Source organism: Meriones unguiculatus, chromosome 3, assembly GCF_030254825.1.
Source record: "Meriones unguiculatus strain TT.TT164.6M chromosome 3, Bangor_MerUng_6.1, whole genome shotgun sequence".
NCBI lineage: Eukaryota > Metazoa > Chordata > Mammalia > Rodentia > Muridae > Meriones > Meriones unguiculatus.
In genome coordinates this window covers 12,970,203-12,996,299 of record NC_083351.1, presented here as the reverse complement: position 1 = coordinate 12,996,299, position 26,097 = coordinate 12,970,203, and the positions used below count along the sequence as shown (strand labels likewise).

At 50.2% G+C, this 26,097-nt stretch overlaps 1 protein-coding gene and 1 long non-coding RNA gene across 3 annotated transcripts in view; one reads left to right on the top strand and one right to left on the bottom strand.

Annotated features, from left to right (window-relative positions):
• Nucleotides 1-1,332: 1,332 nt before the first annotated feature.
• Nucleotides 1,333-2,946, bottom strand: LOC132652958 (uncharacterized). Its single transcript, XR_009590539.1, has 2 exons — nt 2,434-2,946; nt 1,333-1,633 (listed from the first exon to the last, which is right to left on the bottom strand). It is a non-coding gene; the product is annotated as an uncharacterized LOC132652958 (long non-coding RNA).
• The window catches only part of Capzb (capping actin protein of muscle Z-line subunit beta), a 102,077-nt gene continuing 77,917 nt past the window's right edge, over nt 1,938-26,097 (top strand). For both annotated transcript variants that reach the window (XM_060379186.1, XM_060379185.1), the window contains exon 1: nt 1,938-2,095. In XM_060379186.1, the coding sequence (XP_060235169.1) occupies nt 2,093-2,095 (3 nt within the window). In that variant the 5' untranslated portion in view covers nt 1,938-2,092. The remainder of the gene's footprint in view (nt 2,096-26,097) is intronic.

The following is a 26,097-nucleotide window of genomic DNA, read 5'->3' as shown; positions in this document are numbered from 1 at the left end:
TTGAGGCCAGCCTGGTTTACAAAGTGAGTCCAGGATAGTCAGGGCTGTGTTACACAAAGAAACTCTGTCTCAAAAAACAAAACGTGTGTGTACATGTGTCATTATGCTTGTTTGCATGCAGGAATGCATGTGTTTGGAAAACAGAGCATTACCTCAGGTACTATTCCTCTGACACTGTCCATGGTGACATCTCACTGGCCTGGAGCTAGACTATGTGGTCAGCAAGTCCCAGAAATTACTCTGTCTCAGCTTCTCCAGTACCAGGTTATCAACTCAGGTTATCAAACTCAGGTTATCTCAGCACACTGTACCAAATGAGCCTTCTCCCTACACGGTGCTTTTTAAATTAAAATGTTTGGGACACACAAATTGCTTTCTGGTACCCTAATTCACCCTACAGTCCAGCCCATAGTAAGCTACGGTCTTTGGGGACCTAGGTCAGAGCTTGTTGCTGCTCCTGAAGCTCTCTGCTGACACAATTCCGGCTGGCCACAGTGGCCTCCTTGCTGTCTGTGGGTACACCAGGATCTCTGCTGTTCTGTGTGGCTATGCTAGGTACACGGCCTGTTCCACCGCACCTTCAGCTCTCTGATCAAATGCCACTTCCTGAGTTAAAGGCCCCTTGGACCATCTCTAAAATGGTTGTCTATCTACCTGTTCCATCCACTCTGTTTTTCCACATCTCACCCCCAACACTGTCTTTCCAAGATCAGTAACTGTCTCCTGCCAGCATTTAAGCTCAACAGGGCCTAAACTCAGGGCAGGGGCACTTATCCAGTAAGCAGGAGACTCCATCCCCAGAACAGAAAGCTCGCCCACAAGCTCTATGCTGAACATGCGCTATTCTGCTCAAAGCTGTAATCTCCACAGCCTGCCTACACAGTGCTTGGCCAATAGCTACACAATAAATACTTAGGGAGTAATGACTTTCTAAGTGCCACTCCCTTCTCTGAACTCCTGTAATACTGGTCTATGCCATTCTTGAGGGACACAGCTGGATGCGGAGTTCACCTCGAATGAAGTTTACTGATCCCCTTTTCCTGATCTTATGACCTGATTACAGAGGGTGAGCAAGCCGTGTAGGGAGGTATTATGAACAAGACTTGCATTCTACGCGTCTTGCATTCTAGATAACGCAACAAAACGAAATTCGATGTTCTTCTGAACAGCTACTTTCTGGTTGGGGCTGCGGTTCAGTGGAAGAGAATTAGAGTAGCATGCCTAAGACTCTAAGTTCACTCTTCATTCCCCAAAACAAAGAGGGATTTCTGAGTCACCATACGGAGCGAGTAAGTACATTAGCCAGATAATGTAAAAAAAAAAAAAAAAGTATACGTAACAGCCGGCATTTATTGGGCCAATGTTTACCCATGCCTTCCTCACAACTACCCTGTCTGGTAGCCATCAAGTGCGGGCAGGGATCTTTATCCACCTGTCATCTTTTGGTACCTAAAGGCTGCAAGCCTGGTAGTGATAGCAGGCGTTCAGCAACAGGGGCGGCCGGGCCGGCATCCCCTTGTAGGTTCCGTTCGCTCTTTCAGGGCCGGGCCTCGTCCGGCGCACCAGTTCCGGGTCCGGGTGGGGCGAGGAGGGCCGGTCCTCGGCTACTTTCAGCGCCTTCCGCATCCTCCGCCTAGGGACCGGTGAACCGCTCCAGCTTCAGCTACCCCGCGTCCTGCAGCCGCGAGGCGCGAGGCTGGCAGTCGGATGGGGCACACGGACTGCCCTAGACCCTCCGGAAGCCGGCAGCCCCCGCCTCACAGACGCATCGTGCCTGGCCCGCCCCTCCCGCACCAGGGCCCGCCCACTCGGCCGCCGGGCCTGCCCCCGTTCACGCCCCCCGCGCACCGCTCCTTACTTGGCGATCGCCGTGGCCCCGCGCGCTCATTGGCCGCGAGCTGGCGGCGTGGGGGGCGGGCCGGGCTGGCCGGGGCGGGGAAGGAAGGTGGCGGCGGCCCGGCGCGGGAGGGGGGAGGGGGGCTCTGACCCGGATGTTCACTCTTGGGCACCCGGGGAAGTGGAAGCGCCGGGCCCTGCTGCGGGGGGGAGAGCCACAGACGCCGGGACAGGGACCGCCGCCGCCGCCGCCACCATGGTAAAGGGACACCCCCACGGCCCCATCCCGGGACCCCCTGTGGGAACTCGCGTCTCCTCCCCCGCCGACCCGCCAGCCCGGGGAGGGTGGGGACCCGGGGTGGGGGAGGGGCGGGGTTCGGGACCCTAGGTAGACGCCTCTCTTCGGTTCCGGAGGGGCGGGCGGGAGGCCCGACTGTCCCGTGACCTCGCCCTGGGCTCCAGAGGGAGCTCAGTTCTTCCCCCAGCATGTCTAGGCTAGTCTCGCCTATCCCAGGTTAGACCTTCCTTCCTTCAGGGGCCTGACCAGGCACCCCTCTCGAAGGCCTTCATCCCATGGCCTGAGCTAGGCTCCTTTACCTCGGTCCCAGGGTCCAGGCTAGGACGGTGCTTCTCGCTGCGGTGGCCCAGGCTAGGCCCCCTTCCCCCAAACTCTTCTCCTCTCCATGGCCCCAGCCTGCACCTCGACAACCCCTTTGCAGTGGCCTCAGTCTAGGTTTGTTTTCTTCACGCTCATAGAATCTTCTCTCCGTGGTTCTCAAGTCTGGACTCTCCTCTGTGTCCCCTTCCTGCACCTCCCTGCCCCTGGCCCTAGCCTTCTCCTACCCCTAGACTTCTCACGACTTCGCTCAGCCTGCGTCAGCCCCGCGCTGTCTCGATCTCACCCTCCCATCAAGACCCTGCTTGCTCCGTGTCCTGCTCCTGACTCAGGTGTCCCCTCCCCTGTTCCTAGGACGCTCCTTCTTGGCAGCCTCTGGCGAGCGGGGGAGAGCCCCAGCCCGGGTGGGGGTAGTCTGAGTGCTGCTGCCTTCCCTAGGCTCGAGGCTTGCCCCTTGCTGGGGAGAACGTGGTGTGAGCGAGCAAGCGAGGGAGAGAGAGAAGGGCGGCATCTGTGTGCCCGGAACGCAGAGCAGGGCATTTCCCGTGGCCGCCGCCTCGGTGCAGGCTAGTGCAGCGCGTCTTGTGGGGCGCCCTGCCTGAGTGGGGTGCAGAGTGCTGACGGTGGGTAAGCCAAGCGGGCAGGGATGAACGCACAATCGCTCTTGTGAGGCCACAGCCCTGGGCCTGGGGGTCACCGAGCTCGTAGCCCAACATATGGCCCGGACACGATGCACCCTAGCAGGCGCAGCCTCCCTTTCCCCCTGAACTGTCAGCTTGTAAGGGTTGGAACTGCTGATTATGGAGGTACTTCTGATCAGGTGAGCCAAACTTACCGCCCCCAGACTTAGCTCTCTGTCTGGCTCAGCTAGTGGTGTTTGTTTTGGTAATGAAGTCAGGTACATGATGCTAGCAAGTTGTTTTTGAGGATCCTTAGATGTGTCTCCCCCATAACCCTGCACCTCCCTCAGTCCACCTGGATGCTTACAGAGCAGGCCCAGTTTCTAGGTGGAAGGGTTGGAGAACTCCTTCACATGATCAAGGAAGCCTTGTAAGGTTGATTGAGAGGGAAGGATGTCCACCTGCTTAGTCTATCACAGCCTGGGGCGCGGGAGGCTCCCCTCCTGCCTGGTAGATGTTTGGGAGTGGACTTTGGGCCCTAGGTGATTTTGAGGAGTCCTGTTTCTTGTTTAACCAAGGGTGCAGCAACTGAATTGGGGGAATGACTAATTCTGATTGGCTAATAAACTTTCTATATGTTGATTAAAAACATAGGTAAGGCTGTTATTTCGTACTATTGCTCTGGACCCTGAACTTTGTATGGAGAAGGACTTCCCAGGACAGTTTTGAGTGAGACTTTGAAGAGTAGAGTGAAGTTTTCTAGGTGTGCTCCCAGTGCCAAAGTGGGAGATGATGGTGGAGTAGCCAGATGGGACATAGTCCGACCCCACAGAGTCCTCTAGGCTTTAGCTCTCTTGGGCCGATAGGTGAAGAAAGGCTGGGGCATTCACTGTGCCATGTTGAACCTGTGCTCACATCACTCGTGGACATGGAAGCATGTCTGGCAGGCACCCGTGATCCTCCGTGTGTTTAGCAAATATGATGGGAATGTTCAGATACGACAAGGGAGGGTCAGGCACTTATTTCTGCAGACCGTGTGGCTCTTCCTGTTAGATAGTGCACTTGTGAGGCAGTACTAGGGCCTGTGGGCCCGATCCCCTAGCTCTTTGGGGGCAGAGATTTTGGTCGTGTGTTTTCTGTTCCTGTCTGTCTGGGTCCTAGAATAGTACCTGACACTGAACAATTTGGCTTGGAAGGCTGGCCGTGGTTCCACACACCTGTAATCTCAGCTGTTTAAGGCATTCAGGGCCAGCTTGGGCAACAGTGAGACCCTGTTTCAAAAAGAAACAGGAGATTGCCCAGAGTGTTCTGGGATGTGTGTGAGCTTAGCCACCTGGGGTTTGGCAGCCATTCTCTCATTAACTTGTCCTTTGTGTCCCCCAGACCCCTACGGAGTTTCTGACCACCTCTCTTCAGATTTGTACCATGATAGAATGATCCAATGTTCTGGGTAGTGGGACAAGCCAGAAGTGGCAGAGTGGGGCCTCATCGTGGCTTTGTTTTTAGTGGGCTAGGTGGTAGGGCACAGAGCGAGCTCCAGTTTCCCCTCTGAGGGGAGAGAGGCCAGAAATTCTAAATTCATTTTGCTTTGGAGTGGAGTCCCTGATTTTTCTTGGAGTCAGGTTCACCATCCCTATTAAGGACACTTAGGCAAATGGGGTTCATTTGCATTCCCTTAGCAGACAATCTTACCACTGTCTCTAAGTGCCTCACAGTTTAAAAGCACTTTGCCTAACGGAGCTCTGGCTTCAGATTTGAGGGTTATTATTCTGAGATTTAAGATGCTGGCACTCCATGGTGGGGCTGTAGCAGTGAAAGGGCCAAGGAGGCCCCTCAGGAGCTGTCACTCCAGATGGCAGGCATGCTGACAGGAGCGGTAGAAGAGGATCCTTCCGTTGTTAAAAGGGGAAATCATGGGGTAGATACTCATGTGTTTCCTTGGTCTCCTTCTGTGAATAAGATGCATAGTTCAGATGCTGGAGAGAAGGCTCAGTGGTTATAGGTGACTGCTGCCAAGCTTGAGGAGCAGAGTTCAGTTCCCATATGCAGAAGGAGAGAACCAAGTCCACCTGTGAACCCCATACTCACATAGTTCCACCTCCCTTTCCCCAATCAATAAATGAACTATAACTTAAAAATTCAACTAAGAGTCCCCATGTGTGTTTAAGTCCTGTTCAGGTAAATCTAGCCAGAGTCTCGCTTTGATAAGTAGCTGGTGATCACAAGTTTAAGACTAAGGTAGAGCTTCCTACTTATAACTTGGAAGCTCTACACTGTTACATTCCGTGGAGGAGGGAGGAAGACACAGGGCAAGGACCTGACATTTCAGAACCTTGCCTGCCAGAGAAGGATGTCCTTATTACGAGGCCCCTTGCCCGTCTAAAGCTCCAAGGTGTATGTGGGTATCATGAGGTTGCTGTGTGCTGCCTGTTGCTGAGGAGGCAGTGGTGAGCAAGGCAGACACACACATGGCCAACATCGGCTTCTGTTGAGGGGCCTAGAACTGACAGAGCTTGGAAAATTGGGCATTGTCACACACCTGTAACTCCAGCTACTCAGGAAGTTCAGGTCCAGCCTGGGCAACATGGGGCGAGAGACACCTTGTCACTCTCTCCTGTTGATCAGGGAGAAAGCGTTTAATGTAACTGTACGTCCGTCATAAGCATGAGCTGTGGAGGACGTGGAAGGGAACATTGTGGCTTGAGCTGGGTTCCACCCTCTAGGCTTTTCAAGTGTTCTTGGTCCAGTACCTCCCCATGGCAGTGGAACGAAGTGTGTGTTTGCAGTCTGCATCCCGGGGTGCAACCTTGTGGCATGGTGGCCGTCTACCGCTGTCACTGACCAGGATCAAGAAGCAGGGGCTACTCAGCCTGTTTTGTTCCAGGAGAACCTGGGCTCACAAGGTCAAGTGAACTGCACGAACAGCATGTCTGTGTGAGGCTGGGTTTCTCAGAAGCATCAACCCATAGGCCCGCAGTTATAGGGGCTTGAAGCAGGTCTTCCGATTGAGGGTGGGTTATGGAAGGCCAGAAGAGGCCACACCACACGTTCGCCCGCTTTGGGATCAGCTAGTGTGATGCCGTTCTAGGCATTCACAGATCAGTGTTTCAGTGTAAGGAGGTGGAGATATTTAGGGGGCCCTAGCCATGTGCCATGCACTCTGCCAGAAGCTGTTGGGTTTTGCCTTGCAAAAGCTTGATGAGGAAGGAGCAGCCTTGGACCACAGACAACAGTGTATAAGAAGTTAGACTTAGAGCTGGGCACAGTGGTGCACTCCTTTGCTCGGGAAACAGAAGCAGGTGGATCCCTATGAATTCTAGGCCTTCCTGGTCTACACAGCGGGGCTCCAGGCTCTCTAGGGATACATAGAGAGACCCTGTCTAAAAAAAATCACCTCCCCCACCTCAAAAAAGAGAAAGAAATCAGACTTGGATTCATTGCTTATATGGGTGGAGTCCCTTTTGAGAGAGAGGACAAGGACGTTCGACAGTCCAGGGGCTCTTGTGCGTGGGGAGACTTATCGACTGTACCTTGCACTGGCTGCCTGGTGCTCAGGAAGGCATTTCATAGCACTTGAGTAAGCTTGCTGCCTTCAGAGTGGGTCGTATCTGGTTGGAGTCCTGATTGCCTCAGTGTGTGACCTAAGTGAGCGCTCTTCCCTCCCTCCTTCCCCCCAGTTCCTTGATGTGCAGCCTGAGGGGAGCATTTCATAGGGACATCAGGAAAAGGAAATGGTTTTAAATTTAACTTTTTTTTTTCCATGTGGAAGTGCCCCACACTTTGTGTGTGGAGGACAGGATAACTTTGGGAAGTTGGTTCTCTTCTTCCACCATTGGCCCAGAAATGGCATATTTAATAGACTTGCCACACAATGAGTTGGAGCCATGGCTACCCTGTCCTGTTTTGCTTACCCAAGTGTATGTGACTGGAATGGAAGCCACAGTGACTGTCCTCTCACCCTGGAGAGGAAGGCAGGGTGTGTCCCGGAAGCTTAGTATGCTGAGAGGGAATAGTACGGGAGAAGAAGTGTGAGGGGCCGTGTGTGGGCTGTAGCTGGGTGTTCCACCTTCTCTAGGAAAACCTGTAGATGCCCCAGTCCTCAGCCAGCGTGGGGGCTGGGCCTGAAGCCCAGGAAGACCTTGCCTAGCCAAAGAGGAAGGGGAGGCCTGGGTGGGGCACCATCAGCCAAAGTCCACTGAACCAAGACCAAGGCCAGTGTAGTGTCAGCAGTTGTGGGTTTGAGGACCACTGGGTAGACAGCGAGAGGAAGTGTTTGCAGCCAGATGCCAGTTGCCAAGCTTAGGAGTTTGCATTTGGTCTGGACAGCACGGAGCCAGTGACATTTCTCACAGGGCAGGTGGAAATTTGAGCAGGCTAATGGAGCAGTGGTATTTTAGCATGATTCCTCTAGCCATGCTGCGTAGAGAAATCCTGGAGATGGAAGAGGGAGGGAGGAGGAATGCATCCCAAGGTATCGCCTGAGAGGTGCCCTGAGGGTCGGGCCACTCTGGCTGTGTTCTGGGAAGGAAGGCATGGTTGGAGAAGGGTAGAGTAAGGTAGAGAGGCACAGAAAGCTGGAAAGATTTGCCATCGTGAGGGGGACATCTGCCCCGCAGAGAGGCCTTCTGATTGGGTGATTTGCCATTGACAAAACAGCTATTTCTGATCAGTTTAAATCCTAGATAATGCTATCCCCAGAGCCTTGATAGATGGTTGAGAACGGAATGGGCATTTTGGCATGGTTAGCCCAATGCCCAACCAGCTATCCCGGATCTGCTGGTGGCACTTGTCATTTAGCCTAGTGCACTGTAGGTTCTAGACACATAAAAGTGCTTGAGACCTCCAGCTACTGAGGAATTTTACGGTGTGACGGTCTCAGCAGAGTGCCCACAAGAGCTGCGGGAGCTGCTTTAATGGGCTGGATTCCATGAAGTGCTATGAGGCGAGCAGAAACCAAGGCCTACTTAGGCTGTCCTGACTCCAGGCCCTTTGTAAGGTTTATTTACATTATGTGCATGAGTGTTTTGCGTACATGTGTGTTGGTACACTCTGTGCATGCCTGCACATGTGGAGGTCAGAAGAGAGTATTAGACCTCCTAGAATTAGAGTTATGGGTGGTTGGGAAGCCACAATTTGAGTTCTGGGTACAGAGGAACTAGTGCTCTTAATCTGTCGAGCCATCTGTCGAGCCCCACCCCCTACCCCAGCCATTGCCATTGTGTCATTCGTTCTGTGGACATCTATTAGATGCATCCACCAGAGTCTTAAACTTCTAGGTGAGCTAGAGATCCGTGTAGAAGCTACACTGTGACCCAGGTAGGCCTCCTTGCCACCCCTTCACTGTGCTTCCTGCTGTTGCCACCCTGCTTCTGACATTTCTAACTTCCCTGCGGTCAGCTTTCAGTCTTCTGATCCTGCCTGGTTCAAAGCAGTGGCTTAGTGGTACCACCCCCCTGCCAGGGTGGTTACCGTCCATGGCCTTGCCATGGAGGGGTTAGTATGGGGATTGCCAGAGTGTGTATGGAAAGTGTAGGCAGAGCCTGGCATAGTTTAAGTGTGGGAGGCATGTTGGCTGCTGTTACGTGGTTATTTTTATTAGCATGGGTAGCTGATGGCTGGCTGTTCACGTAACCTCCCAGCTGGCCTGGGAGGCATGCACTAGCCCTATGACACTGCTGTAGTTGGAGTCCCTCACCCAAAGCTGGCAGCCTTAGGGACCAGCCCAGGTAAACTCCAGCCTGGTGGGAACTTGGTTCAGTGTTTCTGGCCTCAAGAGTGGAGTTCTTACCACGATGTAGGTCGTTGGCAGCTGTTCTGCCTGGCTCTGACCCTGAACTTCTGCTAAAAACACTCCCTGAAGCTTCCTCTTCTTGTGCTAAACTCATCAGTATCCTCTCCAAAACCGTTATCTGTTTGGCTGCCATTGTAGTGATATCACATCTAAAAGAAATTAATGGGATTATATTTGCCAAGGGAACCATCTTTAATTTAAAATACAGTCAATAGCTAGGCTCTCACCAGGCACTCTTCTCTTAGGGACTGCAGTGGCATATGTAGTTGGTTCTTGACCAAAGTGTTAATATGGTGTGTGACTGTGGTTAAGCTGTGACAGGTACCTTTGCCTGTATCAGCTCTGCTGGTGCAAATGGCTCTTAAGCAGCTTCCAATTAGCACTAAGCCAGGGGCGGTTCCTGGTAGCCATGAATGGTGGAAGGAGAGTTCAAGTCAGGTTTGCTCTGTTGTGCTGTTGCTCAGGGTTCCTCTGCTGGAAGCGCTGACCTTGCGGGGCTATCTCTGGTTTTACATAGGCAGTTTCCTGTGTTGTAGTTTGTACTAATTACTAATAGATAGGTGAGGAGCGTGTGTACACCCACCCTGTGGTTCAGAGCGTTACCCTAGCAGTTCAGCCTCTGAGGGAGCCACTCTAGAATTTCTCCCTGTGCCACATGGGTTCATTTTTATTGGTCCTCTGCACCTCTTCTAACTGCTGGTGACCTCACCTCTACTCAGGTACAGGTTGCTATGTAGACAGAATGCCTTTGAGCTCCTGATCTTCCTGCCTCCACTTCCCAAATACTAGGATTAGAGGTGTGTGCCATCACTTCCAGTTTGATGAGGATTTTGTGCGTGCGTATGTTCGTGGGCGGGTGGGCCCGCGGGCCCGTGCGCGTGCCTGGGTGTCTTGGTGTGTCTAGATCAGAGACAGCTCCATCCACCTTTACATGATTCTGGGGACTGAACTTAGTTCGTGGGGTTTGTATGGCAAGAACCTTCCTTTCCACACTGAAGCATTTTTCTGGCCATTGGTGAGGATTTCTGCTATGAGTTTCCTCAGTGTATGCTCTGCAGATAGCCCCTTTGATGAAGTCTCATTTGGGCGTGGGCATTTTCACATGTAACAACATGCAAATGGTTGTTTCTGGCTGTCCTGTGTTTTGAGGTGACAGCTTTGGGCTTGAGGTATGCACTGATGGTCTTGGAATTGGAGGTTGCCAGGAAATTACATGGTTGATTGTGTACCCACTCCTGGAGCTCTGATTAGTCACAAGTGTCCCTTTGCTTCTGCCAGGGGGTTGCCCACAATCTTGATCTCTTTCTGTCAACCCCAGCCCTAGATCCATTTCTTCCTGTTGTAGATAAAGAAACGGAAGGAAGCTCAGAGAGAGTGGTAACTTGCTCAGGGGCCCCAGTGAGGCACCAGCAGTTACCATGTGACTCCAGGCCCATCCTACTCAAAAGTTCCTGCCAATCAAATTCTGCCAGGTTGGTTATTTTATAGATTAGAAACTGAAGCTGAATGGTCCTTTGGTAGGTCTAGCCACAGTGGCTGGGAGTGTTTGGGCTTAAGAGTTTGTATTTTGGGTCAGATTGTTGAAGTAAAAGCTGTTAGGCTGGCGGGAACTGCAGTGTGGTTTTAGAAAGGGCCTGGTAGCCTGGATGCATTGGCTCAGCCTTCACAACCAGGACTTGTCTCGGCCCCAGGACAGGTCTTTCCGCAGGAAAGCATCCCTGGCTTCCGCAGTGACGAAAAGGCCAGTGGCAGGTTGACCATTGAAGACAGTGCCTGTTGGGGAATGTTGGTTGGTAAGGCTTTCAGGGTTCCCTGATCTGTTTTCCTGTAGTACACATCTCAGGGCTTGGGCTCATGGTGGTATAGATGGCTTTGGGCATGCTCAGTTGGTTATTCTTATTCTGCCTGCTAAGTTTGTTGATTATTCTTGGGAGGAAAGTGCTAAATCCCCTTGTTTGGTTGTTAGTGCTATAGCAATGTCTCTTTGTCCTTGGCAGGTGTTGTGCGTCCATAGGTGTTGAACGACAGATTGTCCATTTGTTCTTAATGATGCGAATAGCTTTCTTATATGAGGGTGGACCATGTGGGACTTCTGTTTTTTGGTAGTTAAAAATTGATAGAAATGAGCTGGAGAGATGGCTTAAGTTAAGAGCACTGGCTGTTCTTCCAAAGGTCCTGAGTTCAATTCCCAGCAAACACATGGTGGCTCACAACCATCTATAATGAGATCTGGAGGCCTCTTCTGCCATGCAGGCACACATGGCAGGCAGAATACTGTATAAATAATAAACAAATCTTAACCCTCCCCCCATTGATAGCTATCAGTGTTTTGTGTGGTCTAGCATAATACAGATAGAATATATAGGTAAGAAAAGAGGGCAGTTTGAGTGGGAGACCCTAGCAGTGTCCAGTTTTCTTGGCACACTCTCTCCCTCTCTTTGGTTTTTTGAGACAGAGTTTTCTTCATGTAACAGAGCCCTGGCTGTCCTGGGACTGATGCCTTTTTTTTTTGAGATAGGATTTCTCTGGCTTGATTTGTAGACCAGGATGGCCTCATGCTCATAGAGATTCACCTGCCTCAGTCTCCTGGGACTTCTCAGTGCTGGGACTAAAGGTGTGTCTCACCACATCTGGATTCTTTGGATGGCTTAAAACCTAGCTTTCACAAGGCTACACTAGCCATCAGAGTGAAGGTCTTGATGGAGAAAGGAGGACCTGAACGGTGTCTGTCCCAGAGGTCAGGCTTGCTCACTCTTGATACCAAAGGCTGGCAGTGTGGCCTTGGTGAGAACCATCTGTGCTGATAGCAGCCAATGATGTGATGAGCTCCTTATCTGTCTTCTTGTCTCTGAAATGGTGACATTTAAAGTAGCTACTTTCACTGGTGTGATAGTGCATGTCTTTGATCTTAGTACTTGGTAGACAGAGGCAGGAGGATCTCCTGGTTCCAGGACAGCCAGGGCCACGTAATGAGACTCTGACTCAAAAGCAAACAAAACACCACCAACAAAAAAACCTCTACTAAACCACAGCAACACTGGGTCTATAACTGAGTGGGAGAGTGCTTGTCTAGGGTAAGTGCCCTGGGTTCAGTCCCCAGCACTGCAGGGGTTGGGGCCTATTTCTGATGGGTTTATTAAGATTAAAGGAGTCCGTGCAAAGCCAGGCACACAGTCTGTTAACTCACTGCAGGCTGGCAGGGCTCCATGCCACATCCATGAACGCGCCTAGCTTGTTGTTAGCCCCAAAAGAACCTTTGAGTATGGACACCCATTTGCCTCATTTGTATGCTTGGTGCTTGGTGTCATCCTGGCTCTCTGAGCAGGCAGGCTGCAAACTTCACCAGCTGTGAGGGTCACCAAGGGTGCACCTGTGTTTGTGAATGAGTTATTTGAAATGGGGCTTTTGTTCCAGGTGATAGTACGAACCACTCTGGGAAAATGGATTCCCCCCCTTTCTTTGAGCATGAGTGACCAACCTTGCTGTTGCCAGCTATACTTGGTGTCTAGAGACTTTGAAGGAGCCAAGGCGTGATTGCTTCTCAGTGCTCCTTGACAACTCCACCTCCCATTCTATTCCCATTTTCTCCCCCTCCCCCCTTTTCTCTCTCCTCTGAAGCTGGCAAGTTTTCATAGGCTCTCTTGGCTTCTGTTCACCCATGTTGCCTTTGTGAACCCACAGACTCACCGACCTTCACTGCCTCAATCAAGATTACTATTTTGTTTGAGGGCACTTGTCAGATACTGTATTTTGTGAGACAGAGTCTCACTATGTGGCTCTGGCTGGCCTGGAACTTGCTGTACAGACTAGGCTGGCCTCAAGCTCACAGAGAGTCACCTGCTTCTGCCTCCCAGGTGCTACGATTAAAGGCACCTGCCACGGCACCGCGTGTCTGATGAAAAAGTTTTCTTTTTGTGTCCCAGTGCTTGCCATGTATGTCCCTGGAGGCCAGAAGAGGCCATCTGATCCCTTGGACCTGGAGTTAGAGGTGGTGCTGGGAACTGCACTCAGGTCCTCTGGAAGAGCAGTGAGCACTCTTACAAGTTGGGCCGTGTTTCCACCCCAGCAAGTGTTTGGTAGATATCAAAGCTGGGTTAGGGTGTGTAAGAAGGAAGCAAGATAAAGGGAAATGAGATGAGCAATGGAAGGGAGCTTTGTGTTAGTGTTGGAGAAGCCCCTCCCCCCTCCAGCTCTGAGGCTGAGGTGGACACAGTCTACCTTGTCATAGGGCAGGGTTAGCTGAGCATAATGATATACTGTGCTGTCTCTCAGGCGTCACATGTGGGCACTTGAAATAAGCTTGTGTGTATCTGCAGCAGGCTGATCATTTGTCCTGCAGATTGCCATGTTGGATTGGTTGGGCTAAGAAATCCTGTAAACTTCAGGGCAGATTAAGGCAGGGAGGGCCCTGCAGTCAGGTTCCACGTTTGCTCTTTGGCTGCTTTCTGACCCACAGCGGGCCTCTCTGAGTGTTACTTCCAGGCTCATTGTGCAAGAACACCAGGCTAGCCTCTGTGACATTACCATGTTCTTGCCACACTTCTGTGTATGGAAGACATACAGATGGAGGCTTGAAGGGTTGTGAGATGCTTGTGTAAGATCACATAGCTAGTGCAAGAGCTGAGGTGGTCTTAACAAAATGTATGTACATGTGTACTTAATGTTCAAATCTTTAAATCTGCTTGAGCATTAATCATTGTTTAGGGTGAAAACATTCAAAATTCTTTTTTTCCAGCTTTGTTGTAGTGTTTGTTCTTGAGGCAGGGGCTTGGCCGAGTCTCAGGTTGACCAAGCTGATCTCCAGCTTCCTGTGTGTTCACAGATGACCCTAAACTTCTGCTCTCCAGTCTCCACTTGGAGTTACAGTTATATACTCCCATGCCTGGGGTCATGTGGTGCTGGGGATCAGCACAGGGCTTCCTGTATAGTGGGCAGGCACTCTACCAATTGAGCCCCATCTCCAGGCCCGGAAGAGACAGTTGTTGAAATCATAGATGACTGGTTGCTAGGTGCACAAATTGGCAGAATGCAGACATAGAACAAAGGTCAAATCCTCAGGTCCTGCACCATTTCTGTTAAATCTCAGTTTGTAAAAATTTTGAATTGGTCTATGTAACCTCTACTGGCATTGAATTTGCTCTGTATCCAGGGATGGCCTTGAATTCCTGCTCTTCTTTCCTCCCAATTGCTGGCATAACAGGCGCGCCACATCTGTTCTGTCCTGCACATCTGTATGATGATCTGGGAGCTTTGTGGGGCTTGGTTCTTCCTCTAGCATCACTAAGAAAGGGCAGGGGGAGGAGAGGCTGAGATTGAGGACAGGTGTTGGTGAGTGCTGGATGACACTGGTCAGCTCCTAGAGCATGTTCTGCTGAGTTCTCAGAATTCTCCTATGCACAAGATCCTTTGCTCTGCTTTTAGGGGTCATTAAACATGGTGTAATGTATATAAACTGCTAAAAACTGCCAATATTGGCTGAGGCAGGACCTGAAGAGGGTGCTCTGATTACTCTGCCCTCAAATCCTTTGCCCATAACCTCTGTGGAGTCTTAGAATTTGACTGGTCTTACACAGTGTGGGCTTGTCCAAGGACCCAGTCATAGAAGAAATCCAGTGATAGGTTTAAACTCAGACCCCGGGCCCTTTGACCTGTGGCTCCTCATTTGTGTTGGGAAGTGAGGTTAGCAGAAACAGGATGCTGGTGAAAGTGTTAGGGAGGGGTGTTGTCTAGCAGTGTGTGTGTGTGAAATGCCTGTTATGTAGAGTGTGAAGACCATACAGCTGCATGACATGCTTGTGGCAGTCCTGGAAAAGGCGGAGGAGTCAGTTTCTGTCAGAGGGGTCATGTTTTTAACAGGTGAGGTTTGTACAATCCTGTGCTGTGTTATAGGATGGCTGTCTGTCTGTCTGTCTGTCTTCCATCTGTGCCCTATTCTCTTCCTTTAGGGAAATCCCCAGGAGTGAAACTGTAGGGCAAAAGGATAAGCACTTTTCTCCCATGTTTTTCCTGGTCCTGTAGTTCAGCGAATGTTCTTCTAGTGGCCTATGCACAGCTGCTGTTCTCTGGGGCCCTCTGAGCCAGCCTTGGCTTGCCCGCCTAAGAGCAAGCTTTACTTCCTTCACTTGCTCTGTCTGCAAGTTGAGATGGCTTCCTTTCTGCAAGGTCAGCCTTCATCATTTCCCCTGTCTAGCTCCCTGCCAGAACCCGGGGTCTTCTCTGATGTTAGGTGTGTATTCTGCCGCTGAGCTGTGCCAACCCTGGTCACAACCTTTTATTTATTTATTTATTTATTTTTTTAATCACCTCCTTAGTATGTAATTTGCTGTCATGATTTGAGTGAAATGTCTCTCATAAAAGTTTGGCATCCCCTGTTGGTGGCTTTCTGGGGAGCATTAGGAGGTGTGGCTTGCTGGAGGAAGCAATGGAGCCTGGTTGTGAAGTTTGAAATACTCTCCCTACCCCAGTTAGCTGTCTATGCCTCCTGCTTGTGGTTCCATGTGCAAACTCTCAGCTGCTGCTTCTGACTCCTGCTTCCTCTGCTCTGCCATTATAGAAGCTAACCATCTGGGACCGGAAGCCCAAATAAACCCTGTATAAGTTGTGTGTTCATTTTCCTGCTTGTACCTGAGAATGACCATGAGAGTGTTAAGAGTACAGTCAGCCTTTTTGTTAACAGATCAGCAAGCAGTGGACACAAAATATTTGGGGGGGGGGAATTGTGTCCACATTGAATGTTCTTAGTCTCACACACACACACACACAGGCACACACAGACACACACATTCTTTGGTCATTTTTTTCCCAAAAGTACAACCACTGCATGTAATTTGCTATGCTTAGTATTATAAGTGATCTGGAGCTAATAAAACTGTACAGCAAGGGCCAGGTGAAGTGGTGTACACATAGGATCCCAGTACTCAAGGAGGTAGAGGCAGGAGGCTCTGGAGTTTAGGGCCATCTGTAGCTGTGTATCAAGTTCAAGACTAGACTGGCCTGCATGAGATCCTGTCTCAAAAATCAAAATCAAACAAAAAAAAAACAGAGTGAGGGGCTAGCTCAGTGATTAAATTCACTTACTGCTCTATCAGAGGGGATCAGATGGAGTTCGGATCTCAGATCCACATTGGGTGGTTCACAAATGCCTGTAACTCCAACTTCAAAGCGTCTGATACCCTCTCCTGCACTCGAAGAGTATCTTAAAACACATGTGTAGACAGACATACATAAACGATTAATGAAATCCTAAAAACAAAACCCAAGTTTGAGGCTAGCGTGGTCTACATAGTGAGCTCCGGACATCCAGGGCTACACAGAGAAACCCTGTCTGGAAAGACCAAAAAACAAACCAAAATAAAAGTGAGGGTGGACACACTACATCATGTTCCATGGAGGACGTGAACATCCATGGCTGCGGTGCCTGTGAGGGTGTGGCATGTGGGTGCTGCCATAATACTGAGAACAAAAGCAGCTTGAACAAAAATTTATTTGGGCTAGGGGTCCACGGTGTCAGGGAAGACAGCATGGTGGCGGGAACAGAGAGCTGGCAGAGCACATCTTTAGCCACACAGGAAGCAGAGTGTGAGCGCCAGCAGGAGGGGTTGTGCACTGTCAAAGCCCGCTCCACAGTGACAAGCCTCCTCCAGCAAGGTTGCACCTTCTGAAAGTTCCAGCCTCCCTAGACAACACAGCGGGGGACCAAGTTTTCAGTACGTGAGCCTGTGGGGCCACTTCTCATTCAGATCACTGCAGGTGGGGAGGTGGGCGGTTCAATAACCAAACCCTCTTGGATACCGAAGGACTAACTGTGCTGATTTTGGAGTTAAAAATAAGTTTCAAGGCAACTGTAGTGGTGCCTGGCTGTAACCCTGGCACCTGGTAGGTAAAACATTGGAGTATTAGGAAGAGTTCAAGGTCATCCTCGGTTACATAGTAGCCTGGGCTGTGTGAGCCCCAGCCTTGGAAGAAGAAAAAACTGGGTGTGATCCCAGCCCGTGTGGGACAGAGGAGTACTGCAAATTCCACACCAGCCAGGGCCACACAGCTAAACCCTGTCTATAAATGAATAAATAGTATCACCCAGGCCTCCAGATTGGGAAGACTGCTCACAGCATGTGTCCAGGAGCCTGGCTTCTATACTTCCAGGCGGGGGTAGTTACAGTGCAGCTTTAAAAATAGAGTTGACAGCCAGGCATGATGCCACGTGCTTTTCTGATCCTAGCACTCGACTCTGAGGCAACAGGCACAAGTTGGAAGTTAGCCTGGGCTATATAGCAAGATCTTGCCTCAAATGAAATAAGATTTAAACAAAAGTTTTCTATGTGTTTTGTGTAAAGATTTTTTTTTTTTACACGTTTATTTCATGTGGGCTGGGGTGACAAGTGCCTTTACCTGCTGAGCTATCTCACTGGTCATTGTTTTGCTTTAAAGGTCTGTTATTTTAGCTGTAGGACTTACTTTTATTTACCTTGTATGTCTCGGGTGTGAGTGTGTACCAAGTGCATGTAGGTACCGATTCCCTGAAAGGCAGCATGTGCCCTTAACCAGTGTGCCATTGCTCCTGCCCAATTGTTTTGAGACTTGCTTGTGCAGCTCAGGCTGTCCTGGAATTGTCTGTCTTGTCTCCGCCTCTCAAACGCTGGGATTGCAGGCCGGGATCACTGTGCATTGCTCTGCCACATCTTTTATCTTGTGTTTTGGGGGAGAAGCCTAATCCCTATAAGTACTGGACATTTTCCATCCAGTGAGTGGGAGGACTGCTTGCTTCTTGTCTGGAGAGGTGTGTGTTCTCAGTTTTGGTCTGGCTCCCTTGGGAATGCTGAGGCCCTGGTGACCCGATGGTTTTAGTTCAAGGCTTCTTTTTATTTTTTTCTCCTTTCCTTTCCTTTCCTTTTTCCTTTTTCCTTTCCTTTCCTCCTCTTCCTCCTCCTTCCCCTTCCTTCCTTCCCCTTCCCCTTTCCTTTCCTCTTTCCTCTTTCCTTTCCTTTCCTCTCCATTCTCCTTTCTTCTTTCCTTTCATTTTTCATTTCCTTTCCATTTTTCCTTTCCTTTCTCCTTCCCTTCCCTTCCCTTTCTTTCCTTTACTTTTCTTTTTTAATGTATATGAATGCTCTATCTGCATGTTCACCTACATGCCAAAAGAGGGCATCAGATCTCAGTATAGATGGTTGTGAGCCTGTGGCTACTGGGATTGAACTCAGGACCTCTGGAAACGCAGACAGTGCTTTTAACCACGGAGCCGTCTCCCCAGCCCAAAGGCTTCATTCTTGATGGGGCAGAGTAGGGTGGTTGGGCGGGCTCCTGATGCACTCTGTTGCTTTGTCCACCCCCATTTCAGGCTTCATCCCAGCATCTGATACGGGTGTGCAAACAGATGTGGGAAGCGTAATGAAGTGTTCCTTCGGTGAACCTAAATTGTGCTTCAAATCAAAACAGCCGTGGGGATTTGGGCTCTCTGAAGGGAGGTTTGAGAACTTCTGGCCTCCCTGTATGGGAGGTAATAAAAGCATGTCGCAGGATAGAAAGGAGCTGTGTCATCTGTCAGTGGGGCAAGGAGCTGGATGGACCACTTCCAGCGTGCTCAGCCACAGGCTGGAGGGGCCCTTCACCACAGTGCCTTGGGGCCACAGTCAGGGCAGCTAGAACTCAGAAGTTATTCCACTAACTTGGCTGATGGATGGTGTTCAGGCTTTTGGGTCTGAGCATTTTTTTGGGGGGTGGTTTATTTCAAGACAGGGTTTCTTTCATTCACTTAGAACAGCTTTGAAGACCAGGCTGGCTTCAAACTTACAGAGATCTGCCTATATCTGCCTCCCTGAGTGCTGGGATTATGTTTAAGGTGTGAAGATTGTTGCTAGATCAGCTTGGGAAGAGGAGAGGCGGGGCACGTCTGTGTCTTGTGCTGCCCAGGACTCCCTCGCTGCTACTGTAGGATCAAAGGCCCCTCTGTGGCTTCTTGCTTTTTGGTTTTGCTTTAGCCTGCTACTGGAGTGAACTAAATGTGGTGGGGACATGTTTTTTTTTTTTTTTTTTTTGCTTGGCCAGCCACCAGCTTGGTGCTTTTTCTTTGAATCTACTTTAGCATCTTCCTGAAGCAGACACATCTGGTGTGATACCCCAGTTCCGTTTATTGTACACATGAAGAGCAGTGATGGTCCAGCCTCAACCGCTCACGGTACCGCTGTGTATCTCCCCGTGGCTGTCTGGATGGCATACCCCAGAAATGTCGTGTGGTAACAAGGGCACTGTGCCAGGAGCCTGAGGTCCACGTGTTCTGTGTGCGATGTTAAACCATCCCTTCCTGTCCCCTCGCCTCGCTCTGCATCCTGGTTATGAGAGCATCGGGGTCCCTCTAGGCCCAAGAGTTAGTTGCAAGACATCATTTAGTGGTTACCTCTGGCCACCTTATTTCCGTGGAGGGAATCTTGGTGGTGTGAGGGAGCATAGGGCCCTGACCTGCACATGTAGTTAATTCATTTGCCCAGAAAGTAAGGAGGAACTTTATATCTTTGCATGCACTTCTCACTCCTCTGTCTCGGCACTCCCCTTTGGGTAGCCTGCAGCTGGTGGAGTTATCCAGCCAGGCATGGGTCTTGATTCCCCCCCATCTCTGCCCCTTTCCCCTTCCCATTATGGGCTGCTGTCAAGGACCAGGAGCATAGATGTATCTGTATGCCTGATGGTTCCCCCACAAACACCCCCAGGTCTGAATGGGTGTGGCTAGTTTTCCTCTGCCCTAGCAACAAGGCTGTTCTTGGATGTGTGAACCTTGGCTCTCAAGCCGTGCTCCGTGGGTTTAAATCCTGCCCCATTTCCTTTGAGCTGTGAATCTTTGGGCTTAGCACACTGGACTGCTTCTTCCCCATTAAGGCCTGTCAGGTGAAGTGAAGCAGGAAAATGCCTGTGCCTTACCTAGCATGTGATCAGGCCCGTGTTGGTTTTCTGAGGAACAAGGGAGCATGGGTCACATAAGCAGCCCCGGAACACAGTACGTGCTTAGTAAATGGTAGCCGCTCCTCTCTGCTGTACTGCCTGGAGGTCCAGGACTGGGAGTGCTGAGTTCCAGGGGGAGAGCACACAGGTGTTTGTTTTCCTCACATTTGATTCTGGTTGGTCCAGAACTGACTTCTACCTCACAAGCTGTTCATACCAGAAACAACAGGAAGACAGTGTGGACCATACTGCCCCACCGCACGTGCTCACACTGCCCTCACGCACGTACAAGGTCTGGAGTTAGAGTCTCAAAAGTCAGTACATTATCCTAGTGTATTTGGGCTGCTGTAACAAAACACGTTAGAGCAACAGAAGCCTCCTCTTCCCAGGTCTGTAGGCTGGGAAGTCCAGAAGCAAGATTTGGTGTCATAGCCACAGAAAGCCCTGCTGCTGCTGCTGTCACAGCATGGGAGAGACCAGAGGGTCACCATGGCTTCCAGCCTCTTTAAGGGCAGGCCGCAAACTCACGGTGTGGTGGAGGGTGACCTGGGCTCCTTGCATCTTCCCGCTGCCTCCACCTCCTAAGCACAGTGAGCAGAGTTGGTGCTCTGGCTATACTGTTTAACATCCAAGTCAGGGTAAGTGTGGCTTGTCAAGCATTTCTGGCAAAAGCCCTCAGAATCTTTCCTCAAAGAATCTCTGGAAGATGCTGTATGTAGGCATCAGAACTTAATTCCTGTGTATGTGCCCATGCCTTGGGACCTGTTCAGCAACCTTTCTTCATCCTTACCTCTACTCTGCCCCTGTATGATTGCTCTCTTCCTTTTCGTTGCTGTAGCGTGTTATCTGGTATTTCATGCCATGTAAGTAGCTTTTGGTTGCTTCCAGCTGGGATAATTTTATATGAATAATTTATCCATGAATATTCATGGATAAGGGTTCATGTGGTCTCCCTCCCTACATTTCTTTACTCATAATAAGCAAATACAAATTATTCTATTTCCCCCTTTTACGTAAAAAGTGTGTCCTCTGTCCTTTGAACAAATTTATTACTGGATGAGAAAACAGTGACTAGGCCACGTTTCTCAGTGATCCAGGGGCTCAGGTGCCAAGTGGCCTCCCAGTTCCTAGAAGGGGTGAATGTGCTGGGCTATCAGGATGGCTGAGACCTTGGTTTTGGAGGCTGCTATTGTTCCTGGCAGTGGGACTTGGGATTGGGTTGTGTGTAACCAGGCCTTTGCTCTACAGACTGCAAGTGGAGCTGAGGCTGTGCTGTCTTCAGTGAGGTCTTAGGAGAGTTTTGATACAGAGTTCACATATAAAGGCACGTAGCTTGCTTACCAGTTTCTAAGAAATCACCCCCTCTGTACTGGAGAGATGATTCAGCAGTTAAGAGCCCTGGCTGCTCTCCCAAACCATCCAGGTTGGATCCCTGTCACTAACATGGCGGCTCACAACCATCTGTAATTCCAGTTCCACAGGGTCTGCTGCCCTCTTTTGGCCTTTTTGGGAAATGCACACATTCACAGACATCCATTCAGATAAAACAAAAATATTTTTTGTTAAAAATAATTTTAAGCCAAGCTTGGAGAATACCATCATTTTGCTTATTTAATTTTTTCTTTTTTGAGACAGGATCTTCCTTTGTAATGTTTGACCACTAGGCCCTTCTTTCTGCTGGGCTCATTTGGTATTTGTTCTCCTGTCCTCTCATCCTGTTGGCAGCTGAGACTATAGGCATACACCATTGTGTCTGGTAAGCTGGGCCTGTTTTTAGTTGTTTTAAAGTAGATGAGGTAAACAAGCAGATGTTTTTGTTTGTTTTTCCCAGCGTAGTCTTCTGGCCCAGTACACTCTCAGATTGCCTGTTTGCTAAGGCCCCAGAAAGTGACATGATCACCCTTGTCCTCCTCAGGTCTCAGTTTGCCCATGTGTAATTGAGACTATGAGACTGGATGGGCTTTTAAAGGCCCCTTTTATGTGTCATTTTAATGCTTGTGTCCCTAACAGGACCAGTGGTCATAGCCTTCTCATTAATTGTCCTTGTTTATTGTGCCTAGAATAGTGGCAGATAAGAAATAAGAATGTTCATTGATTGAGTGTAATAATTTAATCTCCACTCATCCATCCCAGGGTGCTATTATTCTAATTTTATAGATAAGAAAATTGAGATTCAGGTAGGGTAAGTAATTTGCTTGTCATTATGTTACTGGTTAATTGTAGCATTCAGTGTCCCTTGAGGATTGCCAGTTAGTGCAAGGCTCATCCTGTTAAGTCTGTCTGTGCAACTGCAATGCCCTTTTGAAAAGTAGATGCTGTTTGCTCCACATCTAAAACTCTGATTTTAAAAGTGAAATTCACCTGGCTTGCTTGCTTTCTCTGCTGAGGTTGGAGGCAGTGGTTCCTCCGGTTTAGGATTTAGGAATGACATGGCGGGCAGGTGTCTGCACAGCCTCTCTAAGCAGCGCCTTAAGCATCGGCTGCAAGGCTGCTTCCCACTGCTGTGCCCTCTGGGGGACGCTGCTCAGCACAGGCTGGTCAGAGCTGGGCAGAAGCCAGCAGCTCTAGGGAATGGCAGTGGGTGGGGAGGGAGAAGAGGCAGAACTGGATCTGTCGCTGTTCTGTGGTTGCTTGCCTGTCTCAAAGGGGTGGAGACCTCCCTTACGGCCTTCCTGCACCGCGACACGGGTTTGCTGGCTCAGTTAGGAAGTTGACTCTGCCAACTCTCCTTCCTGGCAGGTGACCTCATGCAAGTCTCGTGGTCTCTGAGCCTGTGAACATTCATTTCACTCATCACCCAGCATTCCTGTGGACGCTGTGCTATGCCAGGCCCCCCGGGAGCGAATGCAGGAAAACAAGCACTGCCATCTTGTAGCACATCCTTGCAGTGTCAGGAACCCTGTGAGGTTTGGAAGAGAGAGCGAAATGCCCTCTCTCTTTCCAGAGATGAGTTGTTGGTTCCTGCAGGCCAGTGAGACAATAGAGAACAAGCAGATGCAGGCATGGATGTAGGTGCAAATAGAGATGCAAGGTCACGGTGCTGCAGTGGTACTCACTGATGGGTCTTTGGCTACAGGTGGCCGACATGGCCCTGGGTAGGGACAGGACTCCTCATTCATGAGGGGTTGCCCATGTCCAAGCAGCTGCTTCTGTATGGTGCTCAGCTCTGCTAGCGGTCCACAAAGTGGCATTTCTTCTCCTCAACCCTTTACCTTTATGTACAAGTAGAACTTTTGTATCTTAGGAACTGTTAAGTAGGGCTGGGAGGCCGAGGATGGCAGCAAGAAGTTTAAGACCTTTCAGAGTGGGTTTCTCATTTTCTCTCTCAAAGTTCTGTAATGCCACTTTCTCTGTCAAAAGCAGTACTGATGAGTGACATATAAATGTAACTGGAAAGGCAAAATTCTTCCTTTAACTTCCCTTGTCAGAGATAGTGTCTGCACGCATATATGTGCAACTTTGGATGCTCAGGGCCCTGAGCGTGTCAGAATCCCCTGCTGGAGTTACAGGGAGTTGTGAATTGCCCTGTGGGTGCTGGGAACCATCCCCAAACCTCTATAAGAGCAGCCAGTGCCCTCAGGCTCTGAGCGTCTCTCCAGTGCCCTTCACAGCTCTTGCTGCCACCAGGTTGATTTTGAAAGCGTTGTGTCAATTCACAGTGCCCCAGCAGTGTGTCGGCCTGCTGCCTCCTTGTCCACTCAGGGTGTTTCCCTCAGCTTCTGGCTCCACAAGCATAAACAGTCCTCACTTTTCCCTTGCAGGCCTTTGGTTGGCCAGATGTGTTTCAGTCTACTGTGCTTATTGATTATAGTCAATATTGTGTTCCCACCCTTGAGCCATGTGGTAACATGTTAGCCATGTGTCAAGCCTCACATTAGAGACTTGTGGATGGCAGAGAGCTCCCCAAGTGCACATGCACAGGGTGGATTACACAGTGGTGGATTGCACAGCGTCCTCTGAGTGCCGCAGGATGGGGAATTGGAGCTGCCTCATTAGCGGGGGTGAAGGCCGAAGCAAGTGCCATGGGCCTGTCTGCAGTCCCCAGAGGCCTCTGTGATTTCCATGGCATCTTCCACTTTTAACTGTTTTGTGAATTCAGTTGAAATTTGATCCATTACAGTATGGCCGAGGGCCTAATTAGCCAGAAACCTCAGGAAATTCATAAATTAAAGAGTCCATTAATCACAGTGCCCTCCCCTTGTGAGTGGCTCTCATCTTCTTTGTTTTGCCTGGCTTTCCTGCCACACTTAGTTCCAACAAGACTTGGCTAGAATGGCTGCTTTTCCCATGAGCCTCTTGCCTCACTGGGATGGCATGGGTTAAAAAGCTAGGCTTAGCCCTGCCTAGCTTTTGGGGCCCATCCCATCCCTCAGCCTATACAGCACACCAGTCTCTAAGTGCTTTGGTTGAGTGCCTCTGGAAATCCTGGAGAAGGCCCCGTTGACATGAGTGTGGTGTCCTTAGTGGCCGTCTGTCCCATGGCCTGGAGAGAGGGTAGCACATGCCAGCATACCCTCCGCTGAGGTCGTGCTGAGGCTCCATGTCGGCATCTTCCCTCCTCCCAGTATGACTTCTGTGGTTTTGTGTTGGCTGGTGGATTCCCGGGATCTGAGTGGTTCTGGCCACAGGTTCTTCTCTTCCCTTTCCCCAAATAGACCACATGTATCAACCAAGTGGAACAGTTTGAGGGTTTCACGTGGCGAGACGGTCTGAAATGAACTCTGCACAGAGCAGGAGCAGTGGCTCTGCAGTCTGTCCACGGGAGTGGACCCAAGACTCCCTCCCTCTCTCCCTTCCTGCGATTGAACCCAGGGCCTTGTGCTAAGCAGGCACTCTACCACTGAGCTATGAGGCCACGTTGGCTAGATATTTCTGCATACCAGTCTCTGTATGAAACCAGAGAGGTAGTGTTTGTGGTTTGTTTGTTTTTAAGTTCCCAGTGGAACAGCTGGCTATGCTTTAGATTTACATCTGGTCTTCTCCTGTGGGTTTTATTAATATCCAGAGAGTTCGTGTTTTGTTTTGTTTTTGTCGTGCATTTGGGGCTGGGAAGATGATTCAGTGGGTAGAGGCATTTGCTGAACAATTGGCCTGGCTACCTAAAGATTGATCCCCAGAACCCGTGTCAGGGTGGGAGGAGAGAACTGACACTAAGGAGGTGTATGCAGACACACCCACAATAAAATGAGCAACACTAACATGCAGAACTGACTTTAATTGCAAAGGCCCCTTGAGGTGACACCTGTGACCCCATCTGTTCCTAGTGTTTGTCCATTTCCCTGCTTTAGCAGGGGTGAGCTCGTTCCTTTTCCTGGAGAACTCTCCAGTGTGATGCCTGTGGTGATAAGAAAAATGTTAGTGAGCTGTTGATTCTGGCCTTCTTACATGGGAAGAGCCAGGATGTCTCTCCCTGTACTGGCGACTGTACCCATTCTCCTGTTAGCACCCTGCTCACCATACAGGCTTGCAGAAGAATGGTCATTCTGAATGATGTCATTGACCTTGATGAATGAAAGCAAGGAGAACAGAACAGCCATGTACTTATCATGGTCCTGGCGGGCAGACCTACTAGCACAACTCAGAGTGTCCTCCAAGCCAGGAAGTCAAGATTTAGGGGCTAGTCATAAATGTGAGAAAATAAGAACCAGTGCGATTGCTTTAGAAAGTGCTAGCCGCTCCTGTCTTGGTTCTCGGTGTTCTCAGGCCACCTGGCTCCCTCCCACCTGAACCTGGAGAACCATGAGGGAGCCTCATGACTGCTGGGGTGCACTGAGCTCTGCGTCCTCAGCCCCTTGTTTTTCTTAGACCATTCTTTTTCTCTTGCAGGGACACCCTTACTCAAGAGCATTACTGACAAGAGCATTAGCTGCCTCTCTGCACTACTCAATTGGACTCACAACTTATTCTAGGCCCCTGTCCTCACCCAGGATGCTTGTAGTCACTCTGCAGCTTAGGAGCCACGAGTCCCTCCAGGCCCTTCCCTTCCTGCTGCCTGGCTTGTGAACGCAACCCTTTCTTCCTTCCTGTTAGCTAGTGTCGCTCTTTCCTTTGAGCTCTGCTGCTGAGGGCAGATGCTCAACAGCAGGGCCCTAGGCTTCGAGGGGCACTGAGCACCATCCAGAGGACTGCCTGGGCTCAGCGAGTGCTCAGGTGGCACAGGGCACAGGGAAATCCTGTGCTTCAGAGTGGGATGGGGCTGAAGGCTCCAGCTGTGGGAATTGCTGTCCAGGCAGAAGGAATATGCTTTCAGAACTCTCAACAAGAAAGAGCTCAGTTAGGGAATCCCAGGCAGATGGTGAAGTGGG